This window comes from Dufourea novaeangliae, unplaced genomic scaffold, assembly GCF_001272555.1.
Source record: "Dufourea novaeangliae isolate 0120121106 unplaced genomic scaffold, ASM127255v1 scaffold6, whole genome shotgun sequence".
In the NCBI taxonomy this organism is placed as follows: domain Eukaryota; kingdom Metazoa; phylum Arthropoda; class Insecta; order Hymenoptera; family Halictidae; genus Dufourea; species Dufourea novaeangliae.
The window spans coordinates 2,017,086-2,039,114 of NW_015373900.1; the positions used below are offsets into that span (position 1 = coordinate 2,017,086).

The 22,029-nt window shown below is 32.3% G+C and overlaps 5 protein-coding genes across 6 annotated transcripts; 2 read left to right on the forward strand and 3 right to left on the reverse strand.

Annotated features, from left to right (window-relative positions):
- Positions 1-1,562: 1,562 nt before the first annotated feature.
- On the reverse strand, positions 1,563-6,186 carry LOC107193511 (YTH domain-containing family protein 3-like). Its single transcript, XM_015582971.1, has 4 exons — positions 5,913-6,186; positions 5,784-5,811; positions 2,179-3,938; positions 1,563-2,089 (listed from the first exon to the last, which is right to left on the reverse strand). The coding sequence occupies exons 1-4, from the start codon at positions 5,946-5,948 to the stop codon at positions 2,039-2,041; spliced, it is 1,875 nt and encodes a 624-aa protein (XP_015438457.1). The 5' UTR covers positions 5,949-6,186; the 3' UTR covers positions 1,563-2,038.
- A 1,698-nt stretch (positions 6,187-7,884) lies between these two features.
- On the reverse strand, positions 7,885-9,707 carry LOC107193568 (transport and Golgi organization protein 11). 2 transcript variants are annotated; one of them, XM_015583041.1, is made up of 5 exons: positions 9,660-9,707; positions 8,948-9,178; positions 8,658-8,752; positions 8,315-8,466; positions 7,885-8,226 (listed from the first exon to the last, which is right to left on the reverse strand). In XM_015583041.1, exons 2-5 carry the CDS (start codon positions 9,171-9,173, stop codon positions 8,016-8,018), a joined length of 684 nt encoding a protein of 227 aa, XP_015438527.1. In that variant the 5' UTR covers positions 9,174-9,178; positions 9,660-9,707; the 3' UTR covers positions 7,885-8,015. The 2 variants fall into 2 exon arrangements, with proteins under 2 accessions (XP_015438527.1, XP_015438528.1); XM_015583042.1 differs by lacking the exon at positions 9,660-9,707 and adding an exon at positions 9,453-9,567.
- Positions 9,708-9,796: 89 nt separating this feature from the next.
- LOC107193443 (DNA polymerase alpha catalytic subunit) lies at positions 9,797-16,419 on the forward strand. Its single transcript, XM_015582887.1, has 21 exons — positions 9,797-9,980; positions 10,209-10,400; positions 10,472-10,781; positions 10,869-11,163; positions 11,250-11,660; positions 11,739-12,104; positions 12,178-12,382; positions 12,460-12,728; positions 12,847-12,963; positions 13,056-13,239; positions 13,317-13,454; positions 13,520-13,695; positions 13,764-14,004; positions 14,073-14,212; positions 14,290-14,495; positions 14,575-14,836; positions 14,938-15,112; positions 15,187-15,356; positions 15,453-15,701; positions 16,068-16,143; positions 16,217-16,419. The coding sequence occupies exons 1-21, from the start codon at positions 9,965-9,967 to the stop codon at positions 16,417-16,419; spliced, it is 4,401 nt and encodes a 1,466-aa protein (XP_015438373.1). The 5' UTR covers positions 9,797-9,964.
- A 727-nt stretch (positions 16,420-17,146) lies between these two features.
- LOC107193444 (pseudouridine-5'-phosphatase) lies at positions 17,147-18,734 on the reverse strand. The gene is made up of 4 exons (XM_015582888.1): positions 18,580-18,734; positions 17,833-18,051; positions 17,401-17,633; positions 17,147-17,326 (listed from the first exon to the last, which is right to left on the reverse strand). The coding sequence occupies exons 1-4, from the start codon at positions 18,641-18,643 to the stop codon at positions 17,147-17,149; spliced, it is 696 nt and encodes a 231-aa protein (XP_015438374.1). The 5' UTR covers positions 18,644-18,734.
- A 279-nt stretch (positions 18,735-19,013) lies between these two features.
- Positions 19,014-21,791, forward strand: LOC107193573 (prostaglandin E synthase 2). The gene is made up of 5 exons (XM_015583047.1): positions 19,014-19,549; positions 19,923-19,997; positions 20,128-20,465; positions 20,964-21,075; positions 21,305-21,791. Exons 1-5 carry the CDS (start codon positions 19,262-19,264, stop codon positions 21,665-21,667), a joined length of 1,176 nt encoding a protein of 391 aa, XP_015438533.1. The 5' UTR covers positions 19,014-19,261; the 3' UTR covers positions 21,668-21,791.
- The last annotated feature ends 238 nt before the right edge of the window (positions 21,792-22,029 follow it).

Consider the following 22,029-nt stretch of genomic DNA (forward strand, 5'->3'; position numbering starts at 1 on the left):
TAATTGTTATATTAATTGTAGGATTACCAATCAGGATTGCAATCGAATGATTCGTATTCTTCGGAAAATGCATCTTCTGCGCATGTGAAAGTTTTTTTAATAGTTAAATCTGAATATTAAATTCATAGTTTGATTCAACACTTAATCAAACATGATTATACAATGTAAATACTAAACAGTGTAGATACATTACGAGTATACTATTCGTATGTCTGCATATTATGATTCGATGATAATATACAGATATCCAGCTTGTATACTTATAGTATATATTGTGTCAATCATAAAATAAAGTTCAGATAAATCTTTGGAATCCAAACATTTTTAAATGAATCTTTAAAATATGATTGAAGAAAATATTTATTACTTTCTTTAACTGAATAATAATTTGTCATAAACTGATAATTGGTAAGTTATTTAACAAAGTCTTCTTTTTAACTTTGATCAACTAAAAACATAGAAATTTAATAGAGCTTACACAATCGACTATTCTATTTAGACAATTCTAAGTGTTCACTTTCTGTGACAATTTAACTCCTATGAAACTACAAATGAGATGGAGTGATTTAAAAATATCAGCCATAAATTTTTAACGTTGATATATTACTTTAATAAGATGCATTTGGTTTTGCAACATTCACGACATAGAATCAAGAAAAGAGACTCCTACTGCACATAGCTTAGGTACTCTTTTTCTTGTTATTCATTGATCGTGTATGCAGAAGTAATTATCATGATTAGCATGCCTTAATTAAAAAATTTTGCACCTCATTGTGTTCAACTAATTCGTTAATTTTTGTACAATCCTTTTCTTTTCTTTAGTAAACTCAAAATCACATACTACTTCATCATTAGTTTGTATGAAATCTGATCAATTTCTAAAATACTGCTGATTCGTAGTAAAGTATAATTTTATATCTTTATAAAACTTTAGGAAATAAAATATCACTGCTTCGTCATTTCCTCTATAATTTTCTAGAAATCAACAGCTATATGTAATTATTTGTATATATAACTACTAAAAAATTAATCAAATCTATGATAAAATCTATTATTTTCTATGTTTCAGTTTCCTAATCCGCATTATTGGATAAGCAGTTTTTTTTTAAATATTAATGTTCAATTTCCTACGTATAATTCCGTGAAAAATTGTTTAAATTTAGTGATATTACTCATAAAGAATATTCTTTCAAGAAAGAGCTTGAACAATTAGCTTTTCAAATATTTATGAAAATATAGATAAGTTTCTCTTTTGGTAAAAGCAATTCGGATTCATAAAATCATGAAACCTTGAGTAAGAAAGTGTATCAAACATTAAAAGAAAACGAAAATAACAGATGCTTTTACAATAAGAATTAAATCTCATTGAAATTTTCATGAAATAGTACAATAATATTCATCACCATATACGTTACTATAGAGTAACAAAATAAACTTAAAATGTTGTAATAAGCCTTTGCACCTTTTTAACAAAGAAAGGCGAGGAGAGTCCTTTCAGCCACAGGCACCAGGTATATGTCCATTGAAGTTTAAAATGGTAATTGATTTAAATGACACTTGCTTACAATATTGTTCTCGCATAGATTTTTTTTTTCATTATCAACAAAAGTTCAAGCATTTTACAAGGGGGTTAGTCCACATATTACAGTTTTTCTTCTTCCATATCATTTTTTTCCTTTCATTTTTAATTTGTACGTTTAAGAAACACCTTTTCGACGAATAGCACGCAACACCACACTATATGCTTCAACTGTCAGCAAGTTTACTCGATATCCCGTGAAAGTGAATTACGTTCCTCTTCGTAGTAATTATGATTAGATAATATTTTATGATGCCGACGCGACGCTAATTATCATACAAGTTGATTATTTAACAGAAGGAGATAGTCTCGACGATGAGAGTTCTGTCACAGGAATTAGAAGCCCTTTGTGTATCCACGAAAGCAAAGATAAGTAGTTATGACGATAATTAGTCGTAGCGTGCTTCCTTTATGATGATTACTATCATGAATAATAGTATATTTTTGTTGTATCCACCGCTACTGGCGTGTACCTCCTCTGCCTCTGCTACGACCACCACCATCTCGTTCCTATAAAGGAAACAAAACAAATCAGTACAATGTCTGTTCCATTGAATTTTATTTATTAACTGTGAGCCTTTAAAAAAATTACTGCTTACTTTGCGCTGATGATGCAATTGCGGCGGATGCTGCATATGATGATCCCTTGGCATATCAGGCGGATGTCCGCGGTTTCTGTGATTGGAAGAATGATGATGCTGTATAGCATTCGGCGGTACTTTACGCTGATCTTCTTCCGCCTGTTTGCGCTCGTAATGTCCGAAATCATCGAAGATGCTTGTCGAGTGCCGATAAGTATGCAATATACGTAACACTGTCACTCCTTTTGCATGGGGTACCTCTTGCGCGTCCCTCGAATTAGTTACCGGTTTATTTTCATTGTTTTCTAGCTTAATGTGACGAAGTTGCCCATTAGGAACATCTTTTACATAAATCCAACGTACACGGAATTGTCCCTTCCATTTATCTTGAGACCAGACAGAACTGTTACTCTGATAATCAACAGGCGACACCATTTGCGCCATGCCACAAAAATGGCCAGATCCATTCACGGAGAAGAACAAGTATAAAGGCGCGCCTTCACGACTGGCTTCTCTGTACGCTTGATCCAATCTTTTGTTACCGTGTTCGGTACTACACCAAATTTCATATTTAATGGATCTATGAATATCGTCTTCGGAATATGATTTAATAACAAAAAACCTAGCTCCAGGAGCAGTTTGATCAAAATCTACAGGATTATAATCGTTTTTCACTTTCAATTCATCCAAAACAGGGTGAGATTGTTGTGATTGTACAATCTGTTGCTGCTGTAATTGCTGCTGCTGCTGCTGCTGTTGTTGTTGCTGCTGTTGCTGCTGCTGCTGCTGTTGTTGTTGCTGCTGATGATGCTGCTGTTGCTGCGGCTGATGCTGTTGTTGTTGTTGTTGTTGTTGATGTTGTTGATGTTGTTGATGTTGTTGATGTTGTTGAGGAGGCATATGAATCTGCGCTTGTGGAGGCGATGGTGGTGTCGTGGGCTGTCTATTCCAACAGGGTGGAGGAGGAGGTCTTTGCCTTTGAACCAATGGTGGAGGTGGTGGAACGGGAGGTTGTACCTGTGGTGGCGGTGGCGCTGTTGGAGGAGGAGCAGACGATTTACCTTCGCCCCATGTACCAATATCCATATTGTGCTTTCCCGGTACAATAGGCGGTGGAGGCATGCCAGCCTTCTTTCTCATTCCTTGGGAAGATGAGAGCGGAGGCACTGGCTTGGCAGGTTGACTTGCAACGCTTGCCCATGTTATTTTTCGGGGTTCTTTCGCCTCCGGTTTTATCGGTTGATTAGATGTAGTTTGTTGTTCCTGTCGCGGAACTTCTCCGCTTCCTAAAGACAGGCCTTGCACACTCTGCTCGATAGTCTTAATTTCGGTATTACTAGGCGTTGGATAATTTTCATTACCACGCGGGGCCTGATAATAGTCTTCGTAGCGTGTTTTTCTCGGAGTGCCCCAAGCACTAAAATCACCGTTCCCATGGAAATAATTGAAAGCAGGCTGACCGAATGTACTGAAACCGCCGCCTGCGCTAGCGGAGAACATTCCATCCATGCCATACGCATCATGACCTATTTGACCTCCATATCCGGAAAGAAATGCAACAGGGTCCGTTCCATTCGACCAAGTACCATCCCCGGCGCCGAATGTTTGATAAGGGAATGAAGTACCTGCATAGTAAGGGCTATATGGGTCGCCAGTACCAATTGGATAACTTGAATGATGTGTATTGTTGCCTCCTCTCCACGAATCAAATCCAGTATCTTCTCCGCCAGCATGTTCTGTCTGCGGTTGCTGCTGGTGTTCTTTAGGACCATTGCTCACTATCGGGGATGGAATTTTGTCTGATTAATGTACTGAGTCTACTGCTCTTTATAAAATAATCTGGAAGTTCTGTTTTGATAACATAGTAGAAATAAAATTTTTTAGTCAGACTAGAACATTATTATATTACTCGTAAAATATGTACATATTACAACATATTAGTTGGACTGTTGTAAAATATACTAAGAAAACAATATTCGGAAAATAAATATACAGAAATTAAACAAATAATATTATATATAATTACAAAATATTACAAAAGGGAATTGAAAAGGTATACTAGAAATCTGTCTGTTTATTAGGTAATAAAAGTACTTAAGATGTATTGTGGTATGTTCGTAGTTTATTGCACTATCTAGATTACACTACCGTCCATAAGTATATGAATACTTATGCTAATTTGAAAGAATATGAAATATATTCCAAGTACACCTACTTACTCCACATGTGTCTGTTATTTTTATCTTATATGACCATTTACAGTTAATATTGAATCATGAAAATAATATCTGTTGACAAATGATGTAAATAAAAAAACTATAACTGAAATTCAATGAAAATTGATCTTTAGTAGCCACTAAAAATTTAGTACCACTTGAGAAGTAGAAATATCATGTATTTCTATGCCATACCTGCTTATATTTTGTAAACATACAATTAGAGCAACTGATAATATATCTTTGAAATATATTTGAATATTTTATACTCAAAGTAGATACATGACAGCATCAGAAATTGGGGCAGAAGTTAATGAAGACAGTGTACATTATTGGATTGATAACAATAATGAGGCAATTATTAAAAAATGATCAAGGACCTGTATTAATTAAATAGCTATTTTTACACCTATAAAATAATACATTTTAGTTCTGCGATAATATCAATAACACTAATTAATATTAATTATATAATGCGTTCAAAATAATTACTTCAAATTTTGTTATGGCATTTGGAAATTCTACAATATATCACCTGCCTTTCACATGTGATAGATTCTACATTCATATTGCTTGATACATAAAATTCTGTCTTCTGATACCTCTGTATCTTTCTGATCTATTATGTACGAACCTTCGGAAGCATGGAAGCACTGTTTCAGTTGCCTTGAACATTTCTGTCTCATCTCACCATATAATCAAAATCTGTGGATCATTTCCCTTTTCATTGACATTTTATTACAATTATCTGTTCGCCTTTATATGTTCCTTTACTTCTCACTCAGCCTTCCAAAAAACAATAGCTACCTTTATCAAAGAGTATATAATAATATTATTCAGTAATATTTAATAACTTAATACATGTATCTAATGTTCTGTATACATCTTAATATTAAGATTTTGCAGTTAAGTGTCAAATTCAATGACAGTTGCTGCGAGTTGCTTGCTACATAACACACCATACACATCGTATTTGCCATGTGTTTCTTTGTATATATTACTGCAAGTAAAGTATAATAAAGATATTATTAGTATTAATATAATATTTAGAGACATTCACAGTACAATAATGATAAAAGCTCTAGGATTCCATCAAGTATCCAAATATACTTATGCACGGTAGTGTGTATGCGAATGCATACAGTTAGCCGTCAAAAATATAAATAACAAATTATTCACGTGATTGAAAAAAAAAGACACATTAACTTACCACAATATGAAAATAGTTTGATTCAAATTGTACGAAATAAGCGCGTATTTAAAATGATAGTGCCGCGGCCGATAAAAAAATACGTGCACGTATAGCAATTTCTACGGTGAAAATTGCGCACGGACACGGAGACCGTATTGTCAGGAGAAATGTAGTCGAACAAAAAAATATATCGCACAGGGATCTAATGCACTCACCTTGACTGTTGGTTTGTCCTTTCATCCGCTGCATTCCGTTGCATGGAAAAATATACAAAATTTAGAATGGCTGTCTTCAGTGAAAGGTATCTGCAGAATAGCGGTGTGGTAGCAAGTCAACACACTGACCTGATTTGAAACAGCACCTGCCAATCCAGTTGACATAACCTGTCACACACTCTGTCTGCCCTTCACAGACGCCAAATAGACGCCTGTGCCTTAAGAAAATAAAGTTGTCGAAATGCAATACCACAATTACATACAACAGCGTTATACCACACGAGTACGCGAACACTTCGTCCGAGGAGAAGTCCTCAACTTCTCCAAACAACACCTGAGACCTCCGCGTATCCTCTCGCAATGTCTTGCCGCGAGAGAGTCTCAGGAAAATCTTTCTCGTTACACCTCGGGATTGATAAATTTACACAAAATTCTCGACTCCGAATAATAACTACGTGACGTGCACTGACCTCTCGTATGCATTAACAGATTGTCTAACTTTCACGATGATAAGATCCCTATACTACTGTACCCGGGTCAACAACGTAACTATTTTCATGGTTTCACTCAGTTTCACTCAATACGCAAGTCGAATCCGCAAATTGTTTCCTTTACGAGGATCTCATAGTCGCTTCCGAAATTCATCGTTGTATGACAGTTTTCTTTATCTAAGTATAATAATGCAATTACTTTTCGACAACTTTCGCTAGTTTCTTACTATCTCAACGGTTGAAACTAGAGAATCAATGTTGAGTATGGTCGTGCCTAATGGATCTAGTTCATATACATTATCCAATGAAGGGTTCGCGTCACATGTGTATTAAATTTGTTAAAAAATACATGTACAGAGTTGTCGGTGATCGCACCGAATTTTTACATGCTGTGTATTCTAATCTAGTTATTTACAATATGATAAATGAATATCTAATCCGAAATATTTTGATTTATCAGAATATTCACGAGTTCAAAGTATAATTACTGTTAAACGCATTAGTTTTCAAACAGTATATACACGCTTTGTAAAAATATTAAGACACGTTGTGTGCAACTATAACAGAAGATATACTGAATTATTAATATTTTGTCGATGTGTCTTACGCTGCAATAATAACTATTGTCCCAATAAAATTAAGTCATGTGACAAGTAATTAACAGGGACTCTTAAAGTCTAATTTTACTTATCTTTAAAATATCGGGATATTTATGGCAAATGAAATACTCTCACAATTTCAGAACTTATTTCGATTGCAACAATAATTTCAAATTATTTTCAGTAATTATAGAAATAAATATAACATATTAACCATAGAGAATTGTTTATTTAAAAGGGTAAAAGTTGAAATGCAATGAATTATTGAAACTTGTAATTGCATTAGAAGCAAAATATGAATACGACAGCAAGAAAATTATTTTGAGTTTATTATTTATTTTCCGTAACATTATTTATATTATATAAATGTACAATAATGGATATTATGGCTACAAAATATGTGTTAAACCTAATAATAATATTCTAAATGTTCACAATAGTCAGTGTAAACAATTTAGAGTCAATATATCACCATACTTTCACTTGTATAGAATTTTAAAAAAAATGAAGGAAATGAAAGTCAAAATAGATTTCAGTTACAGGGAATAACAGTAACTAGGATCTTGCAACATTATTTTTCTTATATTTGGAAATTCACACTTGTCTATTAATACCTGATATTATATCTAATACTTGTATATCTTTTCAATTTATTGTTACTAAACATTTACATTCATGTAAAATGAATCTTCAACTTAAACATCCAAGGTATGCATGCATTACTTCTTTTCTTATTGGAAATTGCAAGTCACACTTTACAAACAAGTTACTTAAATGTTCAAATTCAACTATTTTAGAAAATCGGTATCGTATATATTCAATTCTTTATATGTATGTTAAATCAAAGAGAATTACACACTAAAAGGAACACAAAAATGAATGTTGTACGTTATAAGGTGTACGTTCAAAAATTTGATTGTAATACTTTCATGTATGTATTCTTAACAACTTAATTTTGAATATACACGATACATTCGTTTTGAACATTATTTATAATTTCATGTACCCAGGGCAAAGAGTCTTTGGTTACAAATTTTCTCTTGAAGCAAGAGAGACTCTTGTGTAGCAGCTTGTACTTATATGGGTTAGTAGCACCACTTTCCATACGAGATACAAACCTTTTCCATTTGCATAACGCAAACTCAGTTTCTAGTTAACCAAGAAAAGGCTTTAAGAATTAAGTATGTTAATGTTAATCCATATAAAATTTTATCTCTTTGCTGACGTTGCAACATGTCCAACTCAATGGCCATTACTCGACGATTTAACTTGCCCACTTGCCTACGCAGATGTTGTATCTCTTCACTGGGAGGAAGAGAAACATCAAGTGCACTATAAGAGGGCGTTTGTTCTCTGAAAAAGGTTACATGTATTTCCAACAAAACATGCTATATAATATGACCTATGAAATATACATATGTATATGTATAAATATCTGTACCTAGTGTGCCTAACTATTTGTGTTTCTGTAGAATATTGTACACGAGATCTAGAGGATGCTGAATCCTTAGCCTCTGTTCGATATGATGTTGGTTCTTCCTCATCGACTGTTGGGAAGTAGTGATTATCCAATGTTAAAATTCTTGGAGGTGTCTACCAATAATACAAAACATTTAAATATTAATTAAACTTGAGATATCAATTATGCAATTTGAATGTCATCAAATGCAATAAGTTAAGAAAATATATTTCAGTCAAACTATAAAGTACTAGAAGATCATTTGTACAAAGATTAGTTAATACACAAAGATTTTCGCGACACCAAAGAATTAAGCATTATTTACCTGTACTCTAACCATGCCAGGTTCAGTTGGTAGTACAGCATTTTCTAATATAATTTCCCTTGGTGGTGCCTTTGTACCAATGTGTTGCTCTTGTCCTACATGAGGTGAATTGCAATGAACATCTCTTCCATTACATATATAGTAAAAAGTAATTGTCAATAAAGGGAATAAAGGAAACTTACAAAAGAATCTTAAGACTCTTATGTTGAAGATATTTTATACCAATCTTCTTTAAATTTCATAATAATTCAATGTTACTGAATTTTTAGTATATATTATTACATATTTACCAATGACTAAAATTCTATCTGGAACATGCATCTCAAATTTTTCTGTAGCAACCACTTGATTCCAAGCAGAGCCATTCGTGCCGGCTGCATCTTCATCTGTATAGTCGCCATTTACGCGAATACTTTTTGGTACACGCATCCTCTTGTTAATGTCCAAAGTAAAATTTGGATCATAAAAATTGTCAGCCTCTCCATTAAAAACAGTAGGACTATGTGTTTTTGACATTGTAACTAAAAAATGTAAAAAAAAACCTGTACAAATGTAAATCCGTTTTTGTTGAATTCCATTAATTTGTAAAAAAAGATTCTTAGCAAAAATACACGAACGTGTGTATGCTTAAACAGTTAAACAACGAACAAAGAAACAACACATTTTCATGTGAATCATGAACAATAAATTAAAAATATTTGAAACGAAGTATATTATTGTTGGCCAAATATGACAAATTTTACATAGTAAAGTAAAGATATGTATACGAATTATCGATAAACGAAATAAACTTACAATAAATTCAACAAATATGTGTTGAATAATTGTCCAGTACAGTAACAGTAAAGAATAGAATGACACAAAACTACACTCGACTTTAATCCTTGCGTAACAAAATCGAAATATAGGTAAGTGTAACACGAATTATATTTATCTATAATGTTTGTGACATTAAACGAATATTTATGTTAAACACACATTTTCTGAAGCTGGAAGAATTACCTTCGTTCAGCTTGTCGATCGTTGAACCGTCGAACACAAATTCGTCGTGCGAAGTTAGTAACGTAATCGTGTGCAAAAGTTTTGCAGTTATGCTTGTCGAGAGTAATCGATACCGGTTATCTATCGATTTCATTGAAATTCCCGCCAAAGTTACCAAAACCTATTTGCCACTGAAATCTTAGAACAAAACCGGCTCTCTCTTCTACGTTCTACGTGAATTTTTCGTTTATTTTGTTTTGAAAATCGACACTTCTGATAATTTATGGCACTGTAATTGAACGATTTATGATTTATTGTTCAAGAACATGAGCGACACACCATGTAAGTACCACACAATCATCCAAGTGCTTCGAAATTTTGTTAAAAAAGTCTTCAATTGTTCATTAGTAAATTTTAAACCAGATAAAGTGTAATTAAGAATTATAGTTATAAAGAGAAATAACTTAAATATTATTAATCATTGTTAATGACTAGTGGCATTTCAATTGTATATTAATAATATATGTTATTGATTGAATCTATTTAGTTATCTATTGAATTCAATTTCAGCAAGTAGAAGTAAACGCCAGAGAGTGGATAAAACTGGAAGGCTGTCAGCCTTAGAAAAGTTGAAACAGTTGAAAGGCACTAAACATAAATATGAGGTTGACGAATTGGAGAATGTGTATGAAGAAGTTGATGAGAAAGAATATAGTCAAACTGTAATAAAAAGGCAAAATGATGATTGGATTATTGATGATGGTAATATCTTCAATGTTAGTTAAGATACGAAAGTCTGAATAATCATAAAAACAATTTGTTTCATCCAAAAGGGGAAAGTGGTTATGTGGAGGATGGCAGAGAAATTTTTGATGACGATTTGGACAATGAAAGTATTCAAGAAGCAAGAAAGCAAAAAGTCAACGGTCCGAGGAAAAGCAAGAAGGAAGATGTTAAAAAGAAAGGATCTATTCATAATATGTTGATGAATATGCCTTCTAAAAAGAAGACCAATGTTGCCCTCGACGATGACAATATTTTAGGAGATTTAATGTCAGAGTTGAAAAAGAATGATACACCAAAAAAACCACAAGCAAGAACTGTTAAAAACAAATTTTGCACTGATTCTCAGTTGAATAACAAGTAATTGTTTCTATTATATGTGTTACTGATATTGTGAGATTCTTAATTATTTTTCAGTAACAAATCTCATTGTTTGAATAATTTCAGAAGTGTTCGCACAGAACAAAATCAAAGCTCTACTTCTCAGTATCAAAAAATGACATGTACCGATGATGATGATGACTTAATAATATTTGATAGGATCAAGAAAACAGGTGTCCATAAAGAAGCAAAATCAGTTCTTCAATTAGAGAGTAGTAATAGCCAAACTATTGTAGATGATGATGGTGTTCATAAATCACAAACGACATCTGCAATATCAGACACAGAATCAAAGAGTAATGTTATGGAAAAAAGTCACAGTCAAATAATCGAAGACGATAGTGAAGATCTTAGTCAATTTGTCGGAGACGTACGTTTTTTCTTCGATTTAATACTTTTACATTTTGAAGTGAATTACAGGGTTTACAATTATTATTTTTCTTAAAGTTTTGTAGTACAGATTTTGAGAGTGAAACTACAAATCGGATTGAAAAATCAGTCAGTAAGGAAAACGAAAAAAGCAAATCGGTCGTTCAAGCAAAGAACAAGGACATTGAAAAAGAAATATTTGAATCAGAAGATTTCAGTAAATTGTTAGATATTGAATTTTCAACGCAAACACAGAACATTGAAATGTCCATAGATACTACAGAATTGTCTTTACCGCTTACAACTAATGCAGATAAAGAAGAAGTTTTTCGATTTTATTGGTGGGATGCGTACGAAGATCCTTACAAGCAGCCTGGAGTTGTATACTTATTCGGAAAAGTCTTTGTACCATCTATAAAGACATATTGTTCTTGTTGTTTAACAGTAAAAAATATTCCTCGACGAATTTATCTTCTTCCTAGAGTACATGTGCGTATAAATATGTATCTGTTAATAAGCATGTTCCTTTCGTTTTGAGCGTATTATGATAACGATTATAAATTTTAGATAAAATCATCCAAGGATAGCAACGATGAACCAACATTAAATTCGATGGAAGACGTGTACAAAGAATTCAATCAGTTCGCAAATAAGTCAGGAATAAAAGAATTCCGTTGCAGTACAGTTACAAAGCATTACGCTTTCGAGCAAGAAGGTACTCCAGCTATGTCTGAGTACTTAGAAGTGAGATACTCTGCGCATTATCCAGCTATGCCCTCCGATTATACTGGAGCATCGATAGAACGTGTTTTCGGGACGACAGTAAATTCTTTGGAACTGCTTTTAATAGAAAGAAATATCAAAGGTCCATGCTGGTTGGATGTTAAATGTCCATTACCAACTGGCGTACAAACTAGTTGGTGTAAAATGAAGGTATAATTTAATTTTGTCGGTATAATTTATCCCCGAGAAAAATACTAATTCGCGACAATGTATGTGCAAACAGGTGAATTGTATGAAGATGGAAAACATATCAGTTTCTTCTGAATCTCAGGCATTACCGCCATTGGTAATAACGACTTTGAATGTACGAACATCTTTAAACTCTAAGACCCAACAGAATGAAGTAGTTATGGTTGCTATATTAATCCATCATAAATTTCATGTTGATAAAGAACCACCCAAGCCACCGTTTCAACAACACATGTGCTGTATGTTAATTTACATCGTTTAGAATTTTGATATTATCTTTGATCGTCGATATAAAGTTTTTATAATTCTATTTTAGTGATTACGCATCCACGCGATACTCCCTGGCCCAGACAATCGCGAGAAATGCTCTCAAATGTCTCGTACACTAAAGTGATGAAATTTGATACTGAAGTAGACTTACTCGAGGAATTGTTAAAAATACTTAACGCAACAGATCCGGACTTATTAATTGGATACGATTGCGGCTTTCAATTTGACATATTAATGCACAGGATGTTCACTTTGAAAGTTTCGAATTGGAGTAGATTCGGAAGACTAAGACGTTCAGTGCCACCTTTTATTAGGGTATGGAATATTAGAACTCATAATTGTTTTCATTTCCGAAAGAGCCATACATACCAATGTAATTTGCGTTTTTGTAAGTCTATTATTTCACAAAAACACTTGACATAATGTATTTCAGGGTAAAATAAATTTGAATCAAGTCTTAGCCGGTCGTCCAATGTGCGACATACAAGTTTCAGCTAAGGAATTGAATCTCAAAGTCAGAAGTTATGACCTCCAATCTCTTTGCACTGCGGTAAACACTTCAAAATAATATTTGTATAATACGGTATAATTGTTTTGAAATATTTACTAGAAATTAAACTAAATTTTAATTACTACTAACAGGTATTAAAGAAAAAGGAAAATGAATGTAAAGAAATAAAGCCTGGGGAGTGTGCATCGTTTTATAGTACAACGGATAAAATAGATAATTTAATTAAAATAACACTGACGGAAGCACTGTATATTTTGTCTATTGTATTTGAACTTAATGTTCTTCCACTTGCACTGCAAATCACATGCATTGCTGGTAGGGTAAAGCAGACAGTAAAATGTTGTATGTAATATGTACTTTTTTTTTAACGAAGTATATATTCTTTTCTACAGGGAATGTTATGTCAAGGACTTTAACAGCAGGACGTGCAGAAAGAAATGAATACTTGTTATTACACGCTTTTCACCTGAAACATTACATAACACCGGATAAACGAGTAACAAAAAAGGGGAAAAATGCTGAAAATAATGGTAAGATTCTTTAATACATTGAATTTGACGTTACTTTAAAATAATCAATATTGTATCTTATTTAGAAAATACTAGAAAAAAGAAAGCAGCTTACGCTGGTGGTTTGGTTCTTGATCCGAAAAAAGGTTTTTATGACAAGCTGATTTTATTGATGGATTTCAATTCTTTGTATCCCAGTATAATCCAAGAATACAATTTATGTTTCACTACTGTGCCTGGTGCTGCATATTCTGATAGCGGGGTAAATATGTTTGTAATTATCGATTAAATAGGCTCAATTCAGTTTTAAATAAATACACATGTTCGCAGGATTTAGCAATTCCTGAGTCGAATCTGGAGCCTGGAGTGATCCCAACAGAAATTCGTAAGTTGGTTGAGAGTAGGGTAGAAGTGAAGAAATTAATGAAAGCACCAAACATTTCACCTGAATTAAAAACGCAATATAACATTAGGCAGTTGGCTTTAAAACTAACTGCTAATTCCATGTATGGTTGTTTGGGTGCAACCCATTGTAGATTTTATGCTAAAGGACTTGCTGCTCTAGTCACAGGTAAAGTATTAAGTAAAATTGCATCGTCATATAATTAAAAATAACATACATATCAAACATCTCAACAGCAAAAGGCAGAGAAATTCTACAAAATACGAAAAATCTTGTTGAAAAATTGAATTATGAAGTCATATATGGAGACACTGACTCTATAATGATAAATACTAATTTGATAGAATACGAGGAGGTTTTTGCGGTTGGAAAAAAGGTAAATACTAAACTGTTAATAGAAATACGTATATTTATATTTATGTACTTATATTCAAAGATAAAATCACTGCCTAGATTAAACAAGAAGTAAACAAACTATACAAACGGGTGGAGTTAGACATTGACGGCGTGTTTCGTTATTTATTACTTTTACAAAAGAAGAAGTATGCCGCGGTTACGATGACAAAATTACCCTCCGGGCAGATAGAGTTAATACAAGAACATAAAGGTTTGGACATTGTGAGGAGAGACTGGTGTCAGTTAGCCTGTGACGTTGGAAAGTCAGTGAAAATCGATGATACTTTATGCTATAATAACAATTCAAACTTGACATTTATCGGCGTTGTTAATAATTTTCAGAAAAATCTTAGATCAGTTACTTTCTAATCAATCGAATGAGAACCGGTTAGAACAGATTTTTAATATGTTACAAAATGTTGCAAAGAATGTCCGTGAAAATCAAGTTTCTCTGTCGTCGTTGGTTATTACAAAACAATTATCGAAGAACCCAAACGAATATCCAGATACCAAACAAGCTCATGTGCAAGTAGCTTTACGATTAAATAAGGAAGGTGGTAGAATGTGGAAAGCTGGAGACACTGTTCCATACATTATATGCGATGTTTGTATTAATTAATATCTGTAAACTTAGAGATTATATGCTATACATTAAACAGTTAAGAACATTATAAACATTATAAAAGAAACTTCATTTTCTATTAGGATGGGACAGAAAAGTCTGCAACTGAGAGAGCGTATCACATTGACGAGTACAAAAAGAGCGAGTCTTTGAAAATCGATGTTAATTACTATTTATTAAGCCAAGTATTTCCAATTGCATTGAGAATCTGTGAACCAATTGAAGGAATCGATGATGTTTTATTGGCTGAAAATTTAGGTGAAATTTGAATTCAATCTCGGATACTATAAACTATCAGACATGTACTATAAATAACATATATTTTTAACTAGGTTTGGAGGGTGTATATAAATCTAAGAGATTGATACACGAGGAAGGAATCAACGATGTGCCATTATTAGTAAACGAAGATAGATTTCGATTTTGTCTTCCACTGAAATTTAATTGTAGAGATGAAAAATGCCAATCGGAAATTATGCTTAAGGATGTCGTCGTAGAGACGGTAAGTAGTTACAAAAATATGTTCTTTTTTCCAAGCATAGTATTATATTAACCTTCCAGTTGCGATCATTTCTTGGGAAAAAACATTATTTTCCAGCCTACTGGTAATAAATTGTCACTCGCCTCGTGTTCAAACCCAGAATGCATAGTACAGCCATGGACGTATGCGAACGCAATACAAAATGCAATGACACTCGCTGCACGAGAAGCAATTACGGAATATTACAGTGGTTGGTTAGAGTGCGAGAATCCATTATGCGGTGAAAGAACACAGCTACTTCCATTAGGATTTCACAGAAAATATCCGACCTGTAGAAAATGTGGGGATGCTGATTTGCATAGAGTAGTAAGTTAAAAAAGATATTTCTTTTGAATTTTATAAATATGTATACACAGTGTGGACCAGGACGGATATAAGGACAGAATAACTCCAGACATTGGAGTTATTCTGTATGCAGAAACAAGTCAAATTCGAAAATCTGCTAAATACGCGTGTAATTGAATACGACTAGGCTAACACTTATTGTTAAAACAAATACATAAATATATATTTAACGAATTTCAAAAATTTGATTATTTCGGAAACAAAACGTCATACAAAAAATTTAATTTTACAATTTCGACATATTTTTGCATGTAGAATAATTTCTCGCTCGTATCATCCGCCCTGGCGTACCCTACGTATAAAACTACAACTGTTGCCTTACCACAGTTTTCAGAAACGAAACTTTACAACCAGATGTGTTTTTACCTTCATCTGTTTGATGTGAGTCACTCGAAATATAAAAGTATGTATCCCCAAGATCCCTTAAGCAAAGAAAAATAGAACAGCAAGGAAATTAATATTTAATACATTTTTAGACTTGTTATCTCAATACCCACAAGGTATGAGAGCAGCATATGATTTGCTGAAAGAAGCAATGGAAAAGATATTAAGACGAAATGCATTTTCTGTCGTATGTTTGGATACAATATTCTCAAGTATGAATTCACAACATAAATCAACGGGTTTGAATACGGGTACTCTGGATATATCTGATGGATCAGACGATGAAATGTGGTGAGTTTCATACAATGTGTATTAGTATGTTAATATTTAGGGCGATTAAAATTCTAACGCAGTTGGATTGACAATGTTTGTTCTTTTATTACAGATTCGAGAATTTTTGTTACATACGAAAGCAATTTAGCTGTTTTTATATTTCGATTACGTTCCACTTATTCATGGATTTTTATAACAATTGAAACATGAATATTTTTAAAAATATTTACACAGAATTTTAAACTAGTGAAATAAAAACAACGAAACGTTGAAGTAAAAATATATACAGCCGATTGTGATCAAGTTCTTTAAATAAAAAGGGAAACTCATAATATTTATCACTTTTGCGAAATGTTTGTTATTTAAGTGTAAAATATTTGTAATAGATTATACTATATTGGTTGATATCGTTAGTTCTATATAAATTTTAAATAGAAAAATCTTTACATAACGATTTAGAAGATGTACTTTGTTCGCATGTTTGTACATGTCAGGGTACACTTAAAAGTTATTTTTGTATATTTATATGTAAAAATAAATAATGTAACATCTAAATTCGTGATTTATTATATTCATAACTAATATAGAATTTTTTGCATTCTTTTTGTATACTTATTAATATGTCAATATTTGTTAAAAGTATTGGAACATTAAATTCTATTACCTTTTCTGTAATTGTTTACTGTCATGTAGTTATGAAAGTGCATATATTCAAACTATATACCTGTTAAGTATATATTCTTTGCCTATTATGCTTTAAACGGCGGTAAACCAAACATTTCAGGCTTAAACTCCTCAAGACTGTTTATTATCAATGTTGGGTTTTCAATATAGCTTTTTGGTAACATCGGATCTGGAACCATAACAACTTGCATGCCAGCACTAAGTGCAGCTTTTACTCCATTTGGAGCATCCTCAAATACAAGACACTAAAAGTGTAACATATAAATTACAGTTAGTCACAAGACAATCTTAAAGAAGATTACAAATTATAGCAACAAACCTTTGATGGATCAGGATTGTCAGGAAAACGCTTTGCAGCCACCAGGAAAATATCTGGTGCTGGTTTACCATTAACAACATCTGGATCGGAACTCCCAAGAACTTTATGATGAAATAAATTAAACACTTCAGTCCATCTTTGAGTTTTCAATTTAAAATTCTCTTTATTCGAACTTGTCGCTAATGCAATAGGAATATTATTCCCCTTTAAATGTCTTAAAAGTCTTTCTGCACCTGTTTGCAAGACACTTAAAAGATTAAATACAGCAATACTTTTCTATAAAAAATATTTTTCTTTTCTGAATTTCATTATGCTTGTTGTTGTACAAAATCTTTTTTATTTTCAATCGTAAATAAGACAAAAAGGTAAAATAGACTGGTACAATTTGACTGAAAAATTTCTAAAGTTTTTATATAAAAATTTATTTATTACCTGGCATTAGATTAGCAGTAGGAAATAATTCTTGATATATTTTAACTATTTCATTCTCAAATTCTTCTGTTGTCATAGGTAAAGATAACATATCAACTACCGCTTGCGCTACAACCATAGTTTTAAAGCCCATTATCTTTGCTTTATGCTCCCATGTGAATTCCTTTCCATAACGTTTTGTAATGCGATTGAAGGCTTTTGTGTAAAGCGCTTCTGTATCTATTAGGAGTTTAATAAAATAATTATTCACACGGATAACACAGTAGAACTAAAATCGATTTATCGACTCGTTTAAATAATGATTTATAAATTGTATATTAATTAGAAATTTCGCCGGAAGATTAGAAATACAGCACATACAAACTCACACATGATGAATGCTTTTTTACCCCTTTCATCAGCAGTAGAATCCACTCATACAGATGTGTGGGGTATTTTAATATATATTCCTCATATTTCTTAATAATTGCCATTGAGACTTTATTCATTACTACACGTGCATAGACAAAACAAAATTACTATATTCATAAAAATAAATATAAACTTATCTACAGGTTAATTGGAGGTGTATGGTGGTATACGTCTCGTAAGGATGTCAAATTTCGTAAAATTGAAATAAAATTATAACATTTTTCTCTAATTATTGCGTCAAGCTACTTTATCTTTAACTCGCCCACACTTTACATATATAAGTTCGGTGCGTGCAAATACAACTTCGTACGGTATAGAACAAATTAAATCACTTACCGAGTAACAGTCCATCCATGTCAAAAATACAATGCGTAACATTCTTCAACTTATTCTCTGACATTTTTCGACGGTATTTTAGAATTTAAACGGCTATCACGATTTGTGTTACTCTCAAAGAACAAGAATATTACATCGAGAGATTAGACTTGAAACCAGGAATTACCTAATAAACTTGCCATACTGAATTGTGGCGTCAATTATGCAACATGTGATAAAGTCAGAAATCGTTTGTTCATTGGCTTTCAAACATTGTGTAAAGCAGTGTAAAGTTTTATCTGGTTTTATCTGTTTTCAACCATTGGCCATTCGCGTACTTATGCTTGTATTTATGTATGTAATGTACATTTCTATAATCTATGACGAATGTGTTGAATTAGTGAATTAGTTGAATATTCATATGCGAACTGTGTCGAATATCGTACAATATCGTATTAACGAAGTTTCGATATTAATCATATAATACGTATTTGTTATGATCAGTTCAATTTGAACAAGATTCTATTTCCACAGAGACTAATAAAAGTATACAATTTTTGGTACATAACCCTTTCGTCGGGCTTTTTCCAATGTTGTGTTATGTCACAGAAGTAACGAAACTATTTGTTGACCGACAGCTTGAAAATAATTAGTTTACATACTTGAAATTGTGCATATAAAATATAGTTGATAAGTAGCCGCAATGTCTGTGCTAATTAAATTGTCGAAATTTCCACAAAATTTAAATTCCTTCAAACATATCATTCAAACATGTCCAAGAAGAAACGAAAGTTTCTCGTCGGCGGCTCGAGAATCCTCAAGAAGAACTATATTAAAAGCAAGTCTAATAGGAGTTTCTGTTGGGGTGCTTACCACGGCAGGTTATTCCATTTATTCAAGTATACAAAGTTCTAAAACGTATCATCTTGAAGGGAAAGAACAGAAATTCGAAGCATTGAAAGAAAAACCACAAGTACCAGTTTCAAGAAAGGTTTGTCGAATGCGATAATAATTAAGTGAAATGTTAATTTTATTTGTCGACTTCACTGTGCGTCTATACGCGATAAATAGACTTGCAGATTTCATGCACTTACAGTATACATAATTGTCTAAACCTGTGTATAGTAAGAAGTTCAAATTTTGTAGTTTTTTTCTGTAATCAGATAAAATCCTTTAGAGGATAAATCTATCTTCATTTCCAGTTTCTGCAAATTAGTCCATAAAATCTATATTTCTATGAAATATTGAAAGTGTAATTATTAACTTAAAACTATACATATATTGTTTAATATGTCAATTTTTGTTCAGTGCTTTACTGCTTACATAATTATCTGTATTCACATAAACATTAATTTTTATTTCAGATTATTTCACCAACAGACACAAGTGGATTGAAATTGACCCTTTTTCAATATCAAACATGTCCATTTTGTTGCAAGGTAAAATATCCAAACCAACTTGATAAGTTTTAAATGAAAAAAATTTTATAAAATGCTTGATTCAGCTATTTATTGTTTATAATAACAGGACTCTGTAATTGCAGTAGAATTTATAGATACAAAATTTTAGGTCAGAGTCTTCTTGGATTACTATGGTTTGTCTTATGATGTTGTGGAAGTAGATCCAGTATTAAGAAAAGAAATATCATGGTCACCTTATAGAAAAGTACCAATACTTTTAACTAAAACGAAATCTGGTTATCAGCCTTTGAACGACAGTTCTATGATTATTTCGCTCGTGTCGTCACACCTGAAGGACAAGTCACAAAAAATTGAAGAACTAATAGACTATTATCCAAGTATTGCAATGCACGATAAAAATGATAAGTTGAAATACGAAATTATGAATAAATATTATCTGATGTATATGGAATCTTTACCAGAAAAGACCACCATTGATGGTGTTATGTGAGTTACTTTATGTGATCTGACCTACTGCTGCATTTATTAATAATTTATTCTTTTTAATGCTGCTTATTAATGTTGAAATTAACCCTCTTACTTCTGGTACAAAACGCCTATCTATTGTTAGAATAGAGTAACTATAGAATAACAAAAGAACGTCGAAATAGACATCTAGAACCATCTATTGATTTTAAACAGAAACGTTTTCGTTTTAAAACTAGCGTCGAATAATTGGCAGATATCAGCGAGAAAGATTTTTCGCACGTGAATTGAATCGGTCCAAATCAACCCATGCAATTAAAAGGGTTAATATGAAAATCAAAATTAGAATCAGTATAGGTACTACGACTAATAATTCGAAACTGTTTTATAAAATTCTTATTTCGGATTTCTTAATTTCCAAAGTTGTATCGCTTAAGTTCTTTACAGCATTCTATATGAATTAGAGCTGTTTACCAGTAAAAAAGGAATCATAGAGTGCAACTACGTTTATATTTTCAGGGAAGAACGTAAGTGGAGACAATGGGCTGACGATTCGCTTGTTCATACCCTGTCACCGAATGTATATAGAACACTCGATGAAGCCTACAATACGTTTAACTGGTTTTCCCAAGTATGTGCGTTCACAATATTTAGTCATTGTATAAGTAGAATCTAAATTAAAACGGGAAGCACTGTTGAAAGTATACCTATGATGAAAAGATAAATCAGTGCTTCTTCGTATAGTATATAAAATAATATATAAGTATTAAAAACATAAAATGTATACAGTAGTTGATACTATGAACTATTCTAATTTTCTTGAAACCACAAATGAAAATTAATTGATTTTTCTTTACCAGGTTGGTAAATGGGAAGAATATTTCCCTACGTGGGAAAGGTTTATAATGATAAATGTGGGTGCTGTAGCTATGTGGATGATTTCAAAACGTCTAAAGAAAAGGCACAGTCTTAAAGAGGATGTTCGGCAGTCTCTTTATGATGACATTAACAAATGGTTAAAAGCTATAAAGCAGCGCGGTGGCACTTTTATGGGAGGAGAAACGCCGAACTTAGCAGATCTTGCTGTTTATGGAATTTTGAAGAGTATAGAAGGGTGTAATGCTTTCCAAGATGTCTTAAATAACACAAAACTTGACGCATGGTACAGTGCTATGATGAAAGAAGTGGATACTCATTCTGGTAGTAGATACTTGGTTAACTAAGTAATGTAATTATTAATTTCTTTTAAATCTGTTACTTGACTCATTTTCATTAAAATCACTACGTTCAAGTGAATCGAACAATGAAGTATTGATTCGTTCAATTATGTTATTGTAAAAAGTTAAACACACAATTGCATTTTATAATTTATTTTATATATATATATATAATATGTAGTATTAATGCATGTAGTACTAAGTAAATAAAATGAAAACACGAATATGCTATTGCTTGTATATCTACTGTTTAAAACGAATTGTTTAAACTTGAAAAAGAAATTCTCATTCTATTTAAGTTTGAAGAACAATATAAAAGTATGGTAAAACTAAGGGAAAAGTATGGTACTTCTGTTTGTTGGATTACC